The 17,857-nt window shown below is 39.9% G+C and overlaps 1 protein-coding gene across 1 annotated transcript in view; it reads right to left on the bottom strand.

The window, feature by feature from the left end:
* The window catches only part of PLB1 (phospholipase B1), a 77,519-nt gene that overhangs the window by 39,062 nt on the left and 20,600 nt on the right, over nucleotides 1–17,857 (bottom strand). Inside the window, exons 15-29 of the mRNA XM_057371236.1 lie at nucleotides 16,917–16,985; nucleotides 16,101–16,181; nucleotides 14,670–14,736; nucleotides 13,905–13,963; nucleotides 12,744–12,817; nucleotides 11,322–11,365; nucleotides 10,401–10,509; nucleotides 9,455–9,506; nucleotides 7,442–7,522; nucleotides 5,851–5,916; nucleotides 5,079–5,179; nucleotides 2,295–2,376; nucleotides 1,568–1,672; nucleotides 821–916; nucleotides 284–355 (exon numbers count right to left, since the gene is read on the bottom strand). Of these exons, the coding sequence (XP_057227219.1) occupies nucleotides 284–355; nucleotides 821–916; nucleotides 1,568–1,672; nucleotides 2,295–2,376; nucleotides 5,079–5,179; nucleotides 5,851–5,916; nucleotides 7,442–7,522; nucleotides 9,455–9,506; nucleotides 10,401–10,509; nucleotides 11,322–11,365; nucleotides 12,744–12,817; nucleotides 13,905–13,963; nucleotides 14,670–14,736; nucleotides 16,101–16,181; nucleotides 16,917–16,985 (1,158 nt within the window). The remainder of the gene's footprint in view (nucleotides 1–283; nucleotides 356–820; nucleotides 917–1,567; nucleotides 1,673–2,294; nucleotides 2,377–5,078; nucleotides 5,180–5,850; nucleotides 5,917–7,441; nucleotides 7,523–9,454; nucleotides 9,507–10,400; nucleotides 10,510–11,321; nucleotides 11,366–12,743; nucleotides 12,818–13,904; nucleotides 13,964–14,669; nucleotides 14,737–16,100; nucleotides 16,182–16,916; nucleotides 16,986–17,857) is intronic.

Raw genomic sequence — 17,857 nt, 5'->3', positions numbered from 1 at the left:
AGAATACCCTCAGGATCCTGCTGCGTGTGCTTAACAAGTAGTTTGCAAACACCCTTCCCTTGTTTTGGCCAGCTGTGATGTGTGATTGTGAGGAATTTTTGCTCCTGCCTGCCCTCCATTATCTCCTGGGCAAGTGCTCATATTACTCTTAATGGCAGTGGCACAAACTGTGTAGGGAGGAGCAGACCACCCTCCCAGAGACAGAGCTCCAGGCAGTGGGTAAAGGCTCACACAGACCCCCAGTCAGTGCCTCCACATAAACACAGACACCTCTGTAACTTACCACAGATGGACATTTGAGAACAATCTCATCTTCTATGTGCTGATTGTCTGTCTTCTCCCCTACAGGCTCCAGCTAGGGGAAAAAGGAGGATGCACAGAGGAGAAGCAGATGAGTACCAGAGAGCAATGGGTGATGCTGTGCTGCCAGTCACTGGAAACCACCTTGGCAGCACAGCAAGCCAACTGCAGGGCACTGAACCAATTCTGACAGCTGCCTCCATGCACTGTTTCTTTGTGTGCTGAAGAGGCCAATTCCCACACCTTGACTGTGGCCCACTAATCAATGATCCTGGCAAGCATCATATTCCTGAGAGAAGTCCCAACACACCCAGCCTTAACACCCCTGGAGATTTGCTGGTTTGATGGGACTAATTTAACAATTCAGGTGACCTTTCTTCATATGATCACTCTTTTCCTTAGTAAACACAATTCAGAAGAGATATGGCTGGCTACCTAGTAGCACTCTAGAGGTTTTTATGCTGCCAAGGGCATGATGAAGTGAACGAAGAGAGACAAACACAACCCTTAAAAATCTTACCATGTTGTTCCACAAAGCCCGTGCAGCCTGAGAATGAGCCTTTTGGCTGAAGTGGAAACAATCTGGGGCAAAATATGAAGCATCTGGARACCCCTCCTAGAAAATAAAATAGGTGCTGTCACAGAYRCAGCAAATATGCAACAAGCTGTGCRTTATGTCCTCTCTCTTCCAGTGGGATAACCCAGCTGACTTCTAAACAATGTACCTGCAAAGGCCTCTGAGGCACAGAGAATTAAACCAGGCCATAGAAAGTTAGTAACTCTGACCTAAGAAGCCTTTTAAAAATTTTTAATGAAATATTCCCAAAGTAATAAGGAATACAGACCATTGTGACACTGAGTACAGAGTACCTGGGCACAGATATGGATTGTATTCTTTATTTCCCTCAAGATTTWCACATTACAGTGCTTTGAAACGTGTGGGTTTTCATACCAAAGGTCATTTATCAAAGTACTGGAAAGGACTTGATATATAAGGAACATAAAGCAAGTGCTTCCTGATGAAGACTTTGAACTAAAATATCTACTTCACGGTTGTCCAACTGCAGTGGCCCAAAACAAGGCTGTATTCCTGTTGCCCATTATCTCCACAATTCCATAAACATTTTCTGCAATTTTGGATGTTAACTGAATATAATAAGGACTACATCAGGAAACTGCTGGCTACATTTACAGCTAAAACGATTTTGACAAGTCAGTGTCATTGCACCAAGATTTAATGTAGCTGTGGTTYTCTTGTTTGTTTTACCTGTGTTTTTGGCATTTCCATATTAGTCAAAAATGGCTGCATAACCACTGTGAAATCATCCTTCGTGTCATACCTTCCACTGTCCACTAACTGGCGGGTTCTCTCCTAGAGAGTCAAAGAAAAGTTGTCATTCCTCCTTCTGTGTTCAGCTTATCAAGTTGCTCCATCYATTTACACCTCACCCAGGGGTTGCCCCTCCCTCCTCCTGAAGGTCAGACACGACCATGGTTTTCAGCTTGTGCCAGGCAGCTGATGCAGCTGCCTTTTTGGGACACCCACCCTGGGCTTCTTTGCAGAGRGGCAGCCTGGGAATGGCTGCCTGACTGACAAGGACTGGCAGCCTGCTCACTCATTAGGTTTTCTGTCACAAARATGTCCTTCCAGAACCACCTAACTGTTTTTGGTTTGGCTGGCATGCTGTGCTTGAAAGCWTGTTCCTGGATTACCATGTTGTTTGACTTAACCTGATTGCCAATAACGTAACTGATCAAAAAACTGCTCTCTCTCAGACTCTACTTTCTACGGCTCTGTAAGAATTTTTCTTATTGTCTGTTTTTGTTGGCTTGGTGAAAATAGAAGTGCAAAGATCTTGACCCTACTTTTTTAATCACAACTGCAAATACATCATTAAAAAGAGTGGAAACTGTCCCCCACTTTCAAATTAGCACATCTGTGGTMCCTTGATCAAACACGGCATTAAACTTCTAAGAAATGCAATGTGCCTTACCTGATACCTTCTGTTAAAGTACATCAATTTCTTTAATTCGTTGGAATTGTCCTTAGGGTTTATGACACAAGGGCACAGGATCCTGTGGGATAAGAGCATGGCACTGAGAACTGCTCTTCTTTTTCCCCCTCTGCTCTTGAGGTGACAGGATTAAAAGCTCTGAGAGGGATCTCTTTGACAGGCCATTGAATGAGAGCATTACCTCTCACCCCTGAGTCCCTGCATAGCCCCTGTTCCTGAGCAGAAACATATTTACTAGGGATAAATTAATGAACAAAAAGTGAGGAAAAGGCTCCATGCAAGCAAAAAACACACTGGGCGACCATGGCAAGGTTTTGGCAGCAGGAGTGACCTCTTTGAGGAGCGGCCAGGGCTGCCTGTTCTGGACACAGCTGCCTGTTCTGGACACCACAGGGCATGGCTGAGCCTCTTAGCCAAGCTGATTGTGCTTCTGTGAAAACTTACTTAGGAAAGAGCAGAAAACACCAGCAAGGGAGAGGAGAAAACAACAGCAGGAGTAAGAAAGAGGTGCTCCATGGCMGAATAGGCACTCCTGGAAGGGATCACAACCTGTGGATGCACATGACTGTAGGACTCATGATGGAGCACAAGACAAGAGGCAGCAGGAAGGAGTGGCAGAGAGTCACCAGATCCAGACCCTGAGCCATGCCTCACTGAAGGGACCGAGGGCACCCTGCAGCAGTAAAAAGGGTGGAGAGAGAGATGCTTGGAGCAAAGTTGAACCTGAGAAGGAAGGAGGACAGTGCTTTAACTGTTCAACATTTTTGGTTGTTCATTTCCCAATACCTGAAACAGTAATTAAATGTTTATGCTTATGGACAATAAACACAAATAAGTTCCCCAAATCAGGTCTGCAAAGATACTAAGTGGCTTCCCTGCCTTTATTTTGACCCATTACTTTTCCTGCTCACAAGACTTGTTTTCTCCATATGTTGCTGGGGGTGGGGGGGTGAATGAGTGACTGTATGGAGTGCTTGACTGGGACCTGGGGCCAACCCACCAGAAAAAAATGTTCATAAGTACACTTGTGAAACATCGTTTGCTTCAGCAGAACTGTACAATCATCCTTTAAGATAGAGTCCCCACAAATTCAGTCTAATCAGCTGAGAGAGTCAGTGGTTACAGGATGTTTCACAGCAAGGCTGGTAAAGCACCAAAACAGTCACCAAGACTGATGCTGACTTCTCCATCCTTAGTGAGCCATTCTAACCTGAGACATTTTAAGATTCTGCCTCAGGTTGGCCACCTTTATCCCTCCCTAAAGTTTTGATGTTTCTAGCACATGGGTATTTTCCTTGGGATGTTCTGTCTTCCTGGGCATGCCTCATTATTACTTGAGCAATCCAAATTAGAAGAGGACTCCTGACCATATGACCACAGTAAAGCATCCCTGAGAGAGCTCTTAGAGAAATAGGTCCTATAGAGATGCAGTTCATACATGTAAAGTATACAAAGATCCCTACCACATCCAAACTTGTCTTAATGGAGAATAACAAAAGATTTTACTTTCCTGGTACATCTGTATGAGAACAATTTAGATAAGAAATCTAAATTGTGTTTTCAGGAGTTTCAGAATCAGAAGTTAGGCAACATTAGTAGAGACATCTTCTCTTTAGGTTGTTTACTACTCAGAAAAAACGAGATAAGACTTTCAAGATCAAAATCCTCCTTAAGTTTCTTTTTACATTCAGTGGAATGGCATTTATTATCTCACACAGGGTCTGCTTATCACCCTGTAAACTTGGCTTGCTGCCAGACAGGCAAATATTAAATTCAGCATAAAAAGATGGGAAAAGGTTACAGCTATCATGAGATAATCTAATCTTTAAGGATTTGCTAACTATCCTTGTCCAATGATTAGGACCTTGAGATACCTGTGTGCTCTAGGCCAGTAACCTTTGTTAAAACAAAATAAATAAATACAYAAATAAAAATGACTACAACTGGCTATTGGGAGCACCAGTACCCAGAGTTTCAAAACCAATTTTCCACTGACAGCCACAAGAAAGCCCTTAAATCGGAGCAAGAGRGTTGCATCTCTGCTCCTACTGTACAACCAGTGGCTGCCTACATTCACAGGACAAGGCCATTCACCCCATCTGTCCCGAAAAGCAGGGATTTGCTTTTCTGAAAACAAGCAAGTTCTGCCAGAAGCAACTCGGGGGGACAATGCTGGGCCTTATCTGAGTCACCAAAAGTCCACTGAAGGTGCAGACCTGCCACCTCAGTAGTGGATTCACTGACCTGGAAGGATTATTGAGCCACAAAGCAACAGGTGGCACAATTAAGCATCCAAAACATCTACTTGAGAGACTAATTAGAGATAAAACTAATAATCAGCAATGAGGTTACAGAGGTTGAAAATTTCAGAAGGAAGACGGGGAGTTTTAAGTGTGAAAATTAAATCTGTAAAAAAAGCTAGAAAGCCTTGTGTCTTAGCATCCCCTCTATCTCCACCAAAGAGTGCCCAGCTGAGCTCTTGCTGCTTTGTCTGGAACTCACTTGCAGGGTAAGTGAGGAGTCAAAAATGGCACCTTCATAAGAAATGCTAACAGCAGAACTCAGATTCTGAGACAGAAGTAGAGACAGGTTATCCCAAATGCTTTGTTGGAATCAAAATGTGGGTGCATGCATGTGCACAGAGAAAGGTGTTTCGTGGTCAGAAATGCTAGAATTTTTTCCCTTTAAGAAAAAACTTCCCAAGAGGATGTTGCAGCCTTCTGTGAGCAACAATGAGAGCTGTAACATCAATCATCTGCAAACCTCATAAGCAGTTTTGGGCAGTTATTGTCTTTCGACGCATGCAGCTCCCGGAGGCTTGCAAYGGAAAGGATTGTCACCAGGTTCACATATGCCCGTGGAACCTGCCAGGAGAGCAAATAAACTCATAGCAAACTCCTGGAGCACAGAGTTTGCTACACAGCCACAGCAGACCTTGGTAGCAGCCTGCTGATTCAAGCATCCTGCATTATTTATAACAGAGGTGTTCAAAGAACTTCCTCAATAATTAATCCTCCACACATGCAATACTAAATTACAGGCCCCACCTGCACTGCTTTGTTCTGTTTTAGATGCTGATGGCTTCAAAAATGTCCAAACAAGCTGTTATATGTCTCAAGTAAGACCCAGACACCTGCTAACTCTTCAAGTAGTTTCATCATTCTTACCCTTCCGTGGAATATCAGAATCTCTATCTTAATGACCACAAAAATATACTTATTTGCAGCTTAAAGAAAAAGCAAAGCATTTTCTAGTCAATGAATAACATGTTTGTTCAACCTCGTTATAACATTTTTTAATATTAWTTGTCCACAGCACATCAGCTAGAACTAAGAACATTCTTATTCTTTGGTAAAAAAAAAACTTCTCCAGCCCTTTTTGCCTTTCACAAAGATTTTCACGCAACCAAACATCTCTGCACACAGTAGTGTTCTGCAGATGAAAGCAAAGAAATAAATTTCTGATCAATAATCAGTGACTGCTTTGCAAACAGAACAACATCCCTGCTTCAGCACATTAGAAAAGTTTGATTTACCTCTTTGTGAAGTAAGTCCAAAACTATTTGTAGATTATAGGTGTAGTTTTCAGGAGAATGATGTTCCTGTTAAGCAAGAGGGTTAAATATTAAGAGTTTACTCAGGCCGGCACAAGAGTGACTACCTAGAATCTGTCACAGTAGTGTTCATATTTGTAACTCTTGGGTCAAAAGTAACAGAGTCATAGGCAAAACTGTCCTGTCTCTGCTTTTCTTCCTTCCCATCACAGCTRTCTCACTTGCAAGAAAAGATCCTGCTGCCATTGGATGTCATTGAGGATGAAAATTCACAAGGTATGATCAGATATCACAACATCCTCAATCCCCAGGCTTGCTTGGCCTGGTCTTAAAAGCAGGGCTAACAACTCCCTAACAGGGACCATATATGGGAGAGAACAGTTTGAGAAAAAGTAAGTTTATTTCTGCTGCATGGACTATAAGAACATTTCTCCCATATGCTGCTTGCCCGCTACAAGTAATAACTGGTAAAACTTAGTTTTTTACCTGAAAATGAAATCACTTGCCTTTCAGCGCCAAAATTTCCTTGTTCCATTTCAGTGGTTTAAACACTCTAATTTTATTGTCTCCCACATTTATTTTTTCACTTTTGAAACTGCAACTGTCAAATAAGCTTCTTTATGAGAAATGCTTGTCTTGTTTTCAGCCTTTTTTCTCTCTCATTCAATTTCAAGCAGAAATTCATTGAGAGCCCCACTTGCCTACTCTACAGAAATAGCTCAGATCCCTTATTCATTTCCTAAATCACAGTTCACCAAGAGCACTGTGGCTGGCACTGTTTATACTTGTGCCACATGAAGATCACMGTGATCCTTGGAAGCAGGCATGTTCTCTCCTTGCCACCCAGCCATGTGAACAGGCACTTTGTGTTTGGATCAGGAGCAGAAGGTAGGAATGGTTAATTTGCTCCTTCCTTGCTTTATAACCATTTCTCACTGAGCTGCTCTGCTGTTCTTGCTGATTCAAATTTAATCACAAAGAATGAGAATTATGTGCTCAACTGCRTGTAAGTGGGTAACACTCAGCACAAAGTGAGAAGTCTGCCACAGCCTTTCTACACCACTTCTACATCTTTCAGCCACTTCCTCTACAATCACACATATCAAAGGCTACATATCCTATCTATGTTATATATAGACAATATATAATACATCATATATAATTGAATTACCATGAACTATGTTTAGAACTTTTCCCACAGCACTGAAAATAGAAAGCGCCAAGCAATAGATAAAAGTGTGACCATGCACAAGGCAAAGRGGAGTAAAACTCCTTGACCTTTTACTTACAGAAGATAAAGGGACTAGGCAACAAAAAGTTATTCTAGTTAACAGCAAAACAAAGTTGCAACAATTATGTCATTTACAGGTGTTCAAAAGGTATCCCCAAAATTATTAAAACATTATGCTGAGCAACCTGAAGGTCTCAGTACAGTTACATTCCAGCACTGCACAGTGAAAACATCAATTATTTCAGTCTCACTCACCGAGTTCCTCCCTCTCATCCCCTGCAATGCATAAAGACCCTGTGGCTTGCCTGGCCCAGTTCATACTGCAGGCAGCAGGGAACTTACTGGATTCTCACAGGATTTGCAGAGGTCATTTCCTCCTATGAAAAGTGTTATGAGCTTCCAGTCATTCTGGAAATCTACTCTCTGCACAGAGAAGGAGATGGAATAGAATTTATTAATTTAAAAAAGAAAAGGAGGGAGAGGCAGGCAACATATGAAACATGAATTTCCCATTTCTCAGAGTTCATGGTTATCATTCCCTAAGCATCCACAAGACCAAGTTTGTAGTCATGACTGAAGATGTAGAAATTGYTATGATCTAAATGACATTTACAGTATCAGTGGCATCATGGAAAACTRTTACCTTCAGAAAACTATTGCTCAAAACCTGAATGCTTTTCTTAGTCATATCTTGTGTATCAGGGTGACTCTTCCTGCAGTCCTAGAAATATATCTTCATCACAAAAATTATGGAATGTGTTTTACTGTGTCATAAATAATGCAGCTATCCTGCTGGAAAACCCTGGGGGACAACTTATTTCAGTCTTGCTGTCAGAYAAACTGCGAAGAGCAGTGGGACGATATTAACTCAATGTAACAATAATGGTAAAATATTACAGTATTTTTTGTTTCTGCAAGGGTTTTGCAAAGGGATAGCTCRCTAAATCAAGGTGATTATGTTACAGTAAATAAGCACCTTCTTAGCTTTGAGGAAAGACTCGGATATGCTTACTACCATGTTGTGGATGTGCTCAATATCCTAGTGCTTAAATTTCTGTGCAAAACAACAGTAAGAAAAGTGGCAATAGTGCATCAGCCTCAAGTAGTTTAAAAGCATCTTTCTTCAAAGACAGGAGGCAACACATCCCAGCTGGCAAATACACTGTTCAATAGTTTGGTCTCAAAATGTACAACAACAAATTATTAGAGGGGAAAATTTCCTCCTGCACTCAACAACTGTTTAAAAAGAGGGGAGAAAAAGRATCTCTTSAATCAAAGATATATGACCTCTACTATGAGCAYGCTTTCTAGTCAGAGAGGACTTTACTAGTTAAATAAAAATGTTTACTATTTAAATAAAAGATGCTTCCATTAATTTCTGTTAACATTCTCAGGCCAATAAATTTGACAGAGTGGTGCTTAGAAGCCTTGAATGGTTTGAATGAAAACCATCCAACCCCTCATTGTTAGTTGCTGTTCCTTTTAATCTCATTTCAGAGGCATTCATCAGATTGAAATCTTGTTTACAAGAAAGAGAACCAAAAAGGAAGGTACTGCAAATATTTTTGCCAATATGTATGCACCAGAGTATTTACACTAAACATGTACACAGATATCTTGAAGGCTTTTTGGCTGCTTTCCAGATAAACAATTGGAAAGCGAAACTATTCTAATGTAACTTAGGTCACTGATTGCACAGCACATTTGTCAAATTACAAATGGCAAACAWTCAAAGCACGAGCTGAAGTGAGAAATATGCAAGCAATCTTCAACCTCATGTGTTTTTACAGACCATTAATCAAATAATTCCTAACAACAAATGTGTAAGTAAAAAAATCAGCTGATGACTAGATGAAAGAAGGAACTAATTTGTTTTTATAGAAAACAAGTCCCTTCCACACTTCACATGTTCCCTGCACATGATTTGCTACTTGAAAGTCTTGCCCTCAACATCCTAGCATGTATCATTATTGCTGGAAAAACCACCTGCTTACAAGATATTTAATAACTCCACAGCAAAATCCTCATGGAGAAAAGGTTCTGTTATCTTACAGGGTGACACAGGTTATAATGGAAAGYAACAGCACTGCATTTACAGCCACTTGAAGTAAAAATGATGAGATTGTTATCTGTGTTTGATACTAACTATCACATGCTGATACAAATTCATTTAAGASTAAGCTACAGATTATTTTGTGCTGACTCACTGCACTGGGATGTATTACACTGTACCCTGTAAAGCTGTACCTAGAGCTTTAAAGTTTGGCATTCACTGTTGAGATCTGCTCTTGGTCTGTTAGAAACGAATGATGCCATGACTTCATTCCAAAGATATTTATGACTTGTTAAACTCACTGAATCATTCTTCATGCGGTCCACCAGTTTTCTAACYTGTCCAGGAACATCCCTRAAAATAAAGGAAAAATARAATAATAAAAAATAATTAATAAAAATTTAAAGAAAGTATCTTTCATAGATAGCAAGAGGAAAGCTGATGAATGGACATCAAAACCCAAACCCCAGAGAAAGTCCAATTTTAATTGTCTGGAATATATGATACCCAACAAAGGCTATATTTTGAGACAGAGATGGGAAAAAAAAAAAAAAAAGAGAAAATAATTAGCATCCAACAAGTTATCCAATACTTTGCAAATGTTGCACAGTTACAGTTTTACAAGCTATACAGAAAATGCACTTTTCCCACCATCAGACAGGTGCTATCAATAGACACAGCTCTGAAGTGTCTGTKCTTGTACCAATGTTATTATATGGCCTCAAGCCACTGAAGTAGGTCTTACAAGAACTGTTCCCAATGGGAAAAAAACGTTGAATATGAATTGCACTGAAGACTGTGCACAGTGATCTCTAGTTAATTCTCACCTCTGACAGACCAGGAATTAAACAATCCACATTTTTCTCTTAGTCTCCCTACATGAACCCTTGGTCCTGATGACAAACAGGTTTGAATATACCTCCTATAAAGTGGTGGCATCTCTTGACTGACTCACAASAGGACAGGTTTCTGAGTAGTGCCTGTAAAATGCTTTGGCTTTCTTGGTTGAAAATGCTAGAGAAAGTATTGCTTTTGTGGGTAATTTATTTGACATAGATTAGAAACACTGCAAAGTCCTCATCACATTTTTTGGCCTTCATGCTTCAGTTAAGATAAAAAGATATCTCTGGGTTTGCCTATTAGACTTACTGTGCTCCTGCCAAAGTCCGGGGTTTGGGCCTTTTTTAATCACAAAGAGCTTTATGGAAAAAACCTAAATTCTATTAAATTTAAAAGTTTTCCTCTTACTCTGCRCGAGCCCCTGTGACGGCTTGGTTGAATGCAGCATTCTTTGAATTCTGTGTTCCTTTGCCAATGGAATACCCTACCAAGGAAGGGTTGAACTCACGAAGAATATCTGCAGAAAAATGATAGCACCCTAAAATATTGCTTCCTGCAGCAGATAATGAATGAGGCAATAAAGATTAGACCTTAGTAAAAGACCATTAAAAAGCTTTAAGAGATAGCTATCCAAAAAAAAAAAAAACCAACCCTTTAAGTATAATAAACATGGAGATTCATTACCATACAACCATTTCCCTGCCTTCCAGATTTCTGAATTTCATGAATTCAGGTATCTCATGACCTAACATGATCACCTTGGCTAGCAATGCCATTTTGCCCGGTAAGTGAGGCTGAGTAACCATATACTCAGGCAGAAGATCCTCATGCCATCATGCTCTAACTGCAGACAGGTTGGAATCAAATCCTTTACCCTGATGTCCCCAGATGTATTAACCCCAAAGACCCCAGATTCCCTTCTAGATCTTAGGTTACAAACCAGCCTTACAAACACCTCAGATCTAAAATGTCCTGACCTTTAAAAAGCATTTAAAATCTGATCTTGTAATGYGATTCTGCTCCTGCCTAAAACAACTTTCCCATACAGTCAAAATAGTTTCTTTAGGCTATGAGCTAAGATCTGTCCCACACACCCTTTAGACAGAACTATAACAGAAGAATATTGAAACAGCCAAGACCTATGAATTACAAAATACATAATTAAATCATGCTGGTTGTTATGCAACTTTTTCTCAGTACTGGACATTAAACAGAAAGGAATTGCTTGTGTCATGCTACAAATTGCAACTCTTTCCTTCTGTCTCCTTTGATAAYAGCAGGTATTCTAATAATAAACAGCACCACAAATTTATAGAAAAAGTCACTTACTTGGTAGTGTCGTGACTGTGGTTATGTTTTCATCTCCTCCAACACTGTTAAAAAGAAAGAACAGGGAAAAAGTGTTCGAAGGTACGATGGACTCGGTAAGGCAATGGACGAGGTAGGAGAGTGCCCCCTTTTGGGGTTACCGCACATGTACAGARCACACTGGTGGCTGTGCTGAGCCCACCCAAGCTCGGGGTGCGTGTCCCCAGCGAGACATCAGAGACACTGTCAGCATTAGCAGACAATCGTATTAGAAGCCCTGTACAGTAGCTGTCCTTTCAGCTCTTTCAAGTGTTTTGGCATATGCTCAAACCTAGCTGAAAGAAATGAGGTACAACAGCAAAGGTGGCAGCTTGAAAAAAAAATATTAAAATATTCATAACTTACATTTTCAGCTAGCAAATCTAAGCACAATAAAAAGTTGTAAAAGCATACATTTTCAGAGTGATAAGTAAAACCAATACCTTTGCCTTCCTCCGCCACCTTCCCCCCAACTCCCATTTCACTCAACTGGAAGAATACTACTAGACTGGTGAAATTCACCCTTATGTCTATGTGCTCTTTATTGTCCTTCAGGCTGAAGAAAAAAACACTAGTATACTTGTTTCCCAAAAAATGTCAATATTTTACTATTAAAGATCAAAATATGTTTGACTTGGAACACCTCTATAGTATCTCTTTAAACTAGAATAGAATATTTTGAAGTGCACTAGAACCATYCCTGGAAGTGCTTGAGACCAAGCTGGATGGGGCTCTGAGCAACCTGGTCTAGTGAAAAGCATCCCTGCCCATGGCATGAGGGTTGGAACCAGATGATCTTTAAGGTCCCTTCCAACCCAGGCCATTCTGTGATTCTGTCGAACTGTTTAAACTTTAAACTTCTTCTAGAGTTGCAGTGGTTTAGATTGGTAGGAAATGATGAACAAAGATCAGCCTGACAAGTTTGGTGTTAAATCATACAGTTGCAGATTAACAAGTGAACATGACTGCCTTTCTCCAGAGTGCCTTTTTGATGTGCCTAACACCATGCTGCACATGTAAAAGCCTGTATTGACTCACAATCGATAAACTGCTCTCCATGATGTAAGCAATACTGGGAAAGGAGCAAGGAAATAGGCATTGGGTATGAAACAGCAGCAGAAAAGATTTTTTTGTGTACCACCAATTTTTCATGTGGACCCCAGTTTTCCATGTATCCAGGTCTATTCCAGCCATATTACACTGTACTCTATAGATACCAACTAGTATGAATATGTTCTTTATCATGAGTAACAGTATAGTCATGTGCCTTCATCCAAAATGTGACATCAAATTCACCCTCCACAAGCCTCCATGTGCTATAAAAATAAATACATCAATCAAGACTGAAGAAAATGGATTCTCTCCCATTGGGGGGGGGGGGGGAGGGAAATTCCTGGCACTCACCTCCATGAAAGACCTCGGTACTGAGTCAGGACATCCAGAACATCATGAGGTCTGGACCCTGCCCCATTAGCTGCCTGGAAGAAGAAGGTGAGTTCACCTTCAGAAAATAAGCATTGCTACAGTAACTAGTTCTCTGACTGATCCCAGAGAGAATAATTAAAAAGCATATTAATGAAGCAAGCTCTGTCATCTTCCCAAAATAGAACAGATCCTTGTCCTCAAGAGGATCAAAGGCTAAAAGTATTTTAACTCTGTCCCAGTGAATTACCCTCTTCTATCAACTTTGTGATTAGATCAAGTGGGGAAAATTACTTGAGAATGTTCAAAATACTCATATAATTTTAAATTTACATAAGGAATAAATAAGATAGCAGTAGTTCTGAATTAATAATTTATTAAAATGTTCCTCACATTAAAAAGTTGTACAGCAATTTTACATCTTTTCCAGTTTCTCCAAGGAAAATGACTACAAGGATTTAATGTGATAATTAGCATAGAACATGTAGGAAACATTAATTATTATATGAACAGTGAAGCAGTCATCACTGATTAGAGAATCACAACCAGTCTAGGGGTTATGAGCTTACATAGTACCAGGAATAGTGCTAAAAAAATTCTCTAGGTAAGTTACACTTGACACATCTGATGTTCTATTGCAATTTTAATCATATATTTAGTTAGTATCAATTACTATGGCTTTATAGGCTTTGGTATTATCATATATGTATATTCATCATATTATATAAATACACAGATATGCACCATCAGCTGCAGAAATTTTTCTTCCTCTTCATGCTGCTTACTAATAGCTTTCAGGGCCAATACCTTGGGAGCTTCCAAAAGGCAGTAAAGAAAAGCAATTGTTGCAAGTCCATTCTAGCAGGTTAGTTTTGCTGCTGCCCAATCTAATCTATCATCTCTTCCTTGTGTGGTACTCTTGTGGACTTTAAATGGGAACTATGCACTAAGATTAGACTCATGATCTGATTACCAACCAGCCAGCCAAGGTGAAGTATGGAAAATAAAATGTAAAAAACATGTTTGGCTCAACAGGCATCACTGTATGTATTATTCCATTTYCCAGGTTAAAAAATCAGAAATTTCATTGCAAGTTTTTTTATTGCTACCTTTATCAATGGCTATCCAATGATCTTTACTTACTGTGAGTGAATCTCCCACGGCAGCAATAACCCGAATATCTGCCGGTTTTAAATTATGAACTGATAAAAAAAAAAGTAGTGTAAGTGAAAGAAATAAAGAAAACTACAAATTGTGGTGTTCATTAGAAGTTTTCCTTAGAATAAGCATAATAAAGCATTGCAAAGACATTATTTTTAATATTCATAACAGCATCAGCTCAGAATGACAGACTGATAAGCATCAAATCAAAATTATTCTTGGTACCATAGCTGGGCAGTAGCTACAGTGACAAAGGGGGCAGCAAGACTTCAGTCTTGTATTTGTTCTTACTCCAATTCCTTTTAATTGGTGAAAATGACTGAAAAGCAGATACAGCTCTAGAGCCAGCACAGAGTGGATATTTGAGACCACTGCGGCTTCCGAGGAAAGACAAAACCTACCCAAGGACAGAACTCCATGTGAGTTTTTGCACCTCAAACTTCATTAACAAGGGCCTCTTACATTTTTTCCACCTTGGAAATGAAAGACCTGACTGCCTCCTGTCTTTCCYACTATCACTTCTCTGTTTGTGCATGGAAGATGAAGTTGTATAAGCTTTCACCACCCTTGAGGCAGAGAGCTTGCATCTTGCTATAAAATTACTCACATTGTTCCAAACAGAACCTTAAAAGCTCCAGTTAACAGAGTGCACTGCTCCAAAGAAAAGAGTACCTGAGTAAACACATTTCTGTTCTACTTCTATCATCAAATGGAGCAGCTCTATGGTAAAAATGCATAGTTCTGTACCTGAAACTGGAACTGTATCAGAGGGAGCCCGGTCAGTACAGGGAATATTTGTTCCATAGCTCCTCTCCTGCAAAGACAAGACAAGAATTCACATCAGTCTCACTATACTCTGGTCATGATAGACCATCTATGTGTCAGAGCCTTAGATTAATGAAATCCCCACGTACTTTGTAAACATCTACCCAACTCAGCCTGCCCTTAGTCTGTGTCCTTYGAAGGCAGACACAAGCTCAGCCCACTCTGAAGTTGTGTGGCCTTACCAGTGCAGCACAACTCTTGCCTGCCAGTGGGGCCAGCTGTTTTAGAGTCTGTGCCGTGCTGTGCCCAGCTATGCAATTTCTTTGTATTTCTTTAGCAAGAAACTGAAGATCCCTGGAACATTCCAGSACAAATCCATCCTTCTGTCAGCAGGCCATGAGCCTGCCTTCTCCATGTGCAGCCTCAAATGTCTAGACAGGAATTTGCTCTCCTGGCTCTTTTGGGTTGCAGCCCACTGACAGAAATACCCCCAAAATCTACTGTTAATAAAGGGCTGACCATCAGTATACCAGAGCAAACCATCACACAAGAYTCAAAGATCTCTGCAGAATTCMTTAAGAAGGCTAACTTGCCTWAGGAAAAGATACTTGAATGTCTTGYTCCATTGTTCTGGATTGCKTTTTTAATTTTTAATTAAAATACCCAACAAAACAACCACAAGCATAACACAGTATTGCTCCTTACCTCGCTACACTCCCTACACTACGGCTACTTCCAAAAATCACAGTGGTAGGTACCACTGCCCCATAGAGAGGTCTGCACACCCCAAGCAACTTACAWAACAGATGTCACTATATTAAAATAWKAACAGAAATGCACATTACAACTCCAGCGACCAACAGACCATTTTGTCTAGATGTGGTCCAGACACTCTGTTCTGAGGCATGAAAATGAACATTATCAACTCCCTCTATACCTGCTTGGGAATACAAGGTTTTGGTCAAAATCAGAGTATGTTGACTTAAAAAATACAATCATGGTCTTTTTCTCCACACATCTAATCTGTAACTACCTCACAAAAAGAAAAAAAAAATAATCTTCAGTATTACTGTGGCATAAATGAGAGGAAATGAGACTCATACAGTGGTCAGAGATCTGATCTAGTTCTTCCATGGTAGGACTGAACAGCCCCATTTTTCACTATCTTCTTATCCCAGGGAAAATAACATTTTTGTCCAGGGGTTTAACATACGTTCTGACCATGTGAAGTGAAGGCAAGATTCTCTTTAGGCTAGCTGAACAGATCTGACTATTTAGTCAAGTAAAAAGCTGGAGCTTTGCATTTAGTTTTCCCAGGTAACATTGTTTATTCAGGCTACAACACACTCTTAGCCACTTGCCCCACTCCCTGGATTACACTCAGTCCATCTGATGCAAACAGTCCTACTATACCTGAGATGTTTCTTTGGTGTTTGATGTCCTCAGGGAAGGTGAGTAGTTACTATTTCTATATGTAAACAAATACGGATTTTCCTGCAGAGTAAAGAGAATATGTTTATCAACACCAGTGGAAACACAGTCAGCTGACACTAGAGTCTTCTGGCTACATTTTCCAAGAGAAAAAAAATCTTTACTTATTAATTTTTGAATGAACATTACATTAGTGGAGTAAACCAGGTTAGACTTGAAAGTTACACCCTGGTCTAAAGCCCTGTCCTAGCTATGCTCTAGGCACAGCACCACTTCCTGCCTTAAACTTGACATCAAAATTCCACTTCTTTGATGTTTTAATTGCTGTTCAGAAGCKTTTGGATGCCAGTAATATTTTATCACTATCAAATTAATGAAGTCAGAGMTTAAATGCAAAAACATTCAAGAACCTGCTCTTTGAACCTGAGGTGCTSCAATCCTAACTATTGACAGCTCCAGGGACTAAATTAGTTAAACCTGACAGCAGAGGCAAATCACAGAAAAGCACAGRAAAGCTAGATTTATATAAAATACATGGATTATATATTTTGAACCCAAAAAAATCTGACACAGATGATTTAACTAAATTTTGTCAAAAGCTCTTTTTTTTCAGAGTTTCATCAGTAGAAAATAAAGGCTCTGTATCAGTGAACTTTAGGGACACTTAGTTTTTAACAGTGCAATGACTCGGGCAAGTGCTGATTCCCAAGAACTTCAGAAAACAACAGCAGTATTTGAAAACTTGTAAATTCTGCAAAGAGTAAATAATATCACAAAATAATAAGGAAGCCCTTTTACCTGAGATGGACACTGGACCTCAGCAATTTTTGTGACACCGTAAGGCTGCTTCTGTCCAACTGGCTGCATCTGGAAAGGGAGAGAATGGACGAATCATACACATGCTGTGTGTGGGCGGGAAGGGAGAGCAGCAGTAATGCAAAGGCTTTAGTGCTTAGAGTTTTCCATCAGGCTCATATACACATACTTTAAAATATATATTTAAACATTTTTTTTTCTTATGATAATTATTTAACTGTGCGTAATATACCACAGGTATACCTATAAAAGCAAGGAACTGAAAACGAGTCTTCTCATGTGAGCAAACTGTCTTCCCAACATGATTAAAACTTTCATCCATGCATTAATTCTGCTTTTGGGAGTGCTGGCCCTTTAAGTGTTGATTGTTTATCCTACCTTTCAGTACTGTTTCATTATCTACACTTTCATATATGTTAGGCAACAGCAAAAGGTGCATTCCAGCTCCACAGAGATGCCTAATAACATTTATGTTTGTTGGCCTTCTTGGAACAAGATGAAGAGGGGATTATTGTAATGAAAAATTATGGAATTATTCAGAAAATACTGACAGCACAAAGGGACAAATTCCAAAAATAATCACTTCACCTGTTCTGGCAGCTTGCTGAGTGCTAATTAAATTGCAATCATACACAGAGGAATTGGCTGAGGGTTTAGATTCCTCAGTGCATGTCTGCTCATCTTGGCACCAGCAGCTGCCAGGACCAGCAGACTTCATAAGAAACAGGATGGAAGGGACTGGAAAATACAACAGCAGCAGGCTTGACGTCACTCTGGGCAGGAATGCTATATTCTAATTTGATGGTTCCATCAAGGAAAATAATGGGAAAATTCAGATAAATAGAGAAGAGGCTTACAGAGTTTATATTCTTTCAGAGAGATATTTGAAGAAATAGCTTGCTTTTCTGAGGTGAAGGGGGGGG

The sequence above is a fragment of the Malurus melanocephalus genome, unplaced genomic scaffold (assembly GCF_030028575.1).
Source record: "Malurus melanocephalus ecotype Western Australia unplaced genomic scaffold, MMel_1.1 scaffold_5, whole genome shotgun sequence".
Classification (NCBI taxonomy): Eukaryota; Metazoa; Chordata; class Aves; order Passeriformes; family Maluridae; genus Malurus; species Malurus melanocephalus.
This window is presented reverse-complemented; position numbering and strand designations above follow the sequence as displayed.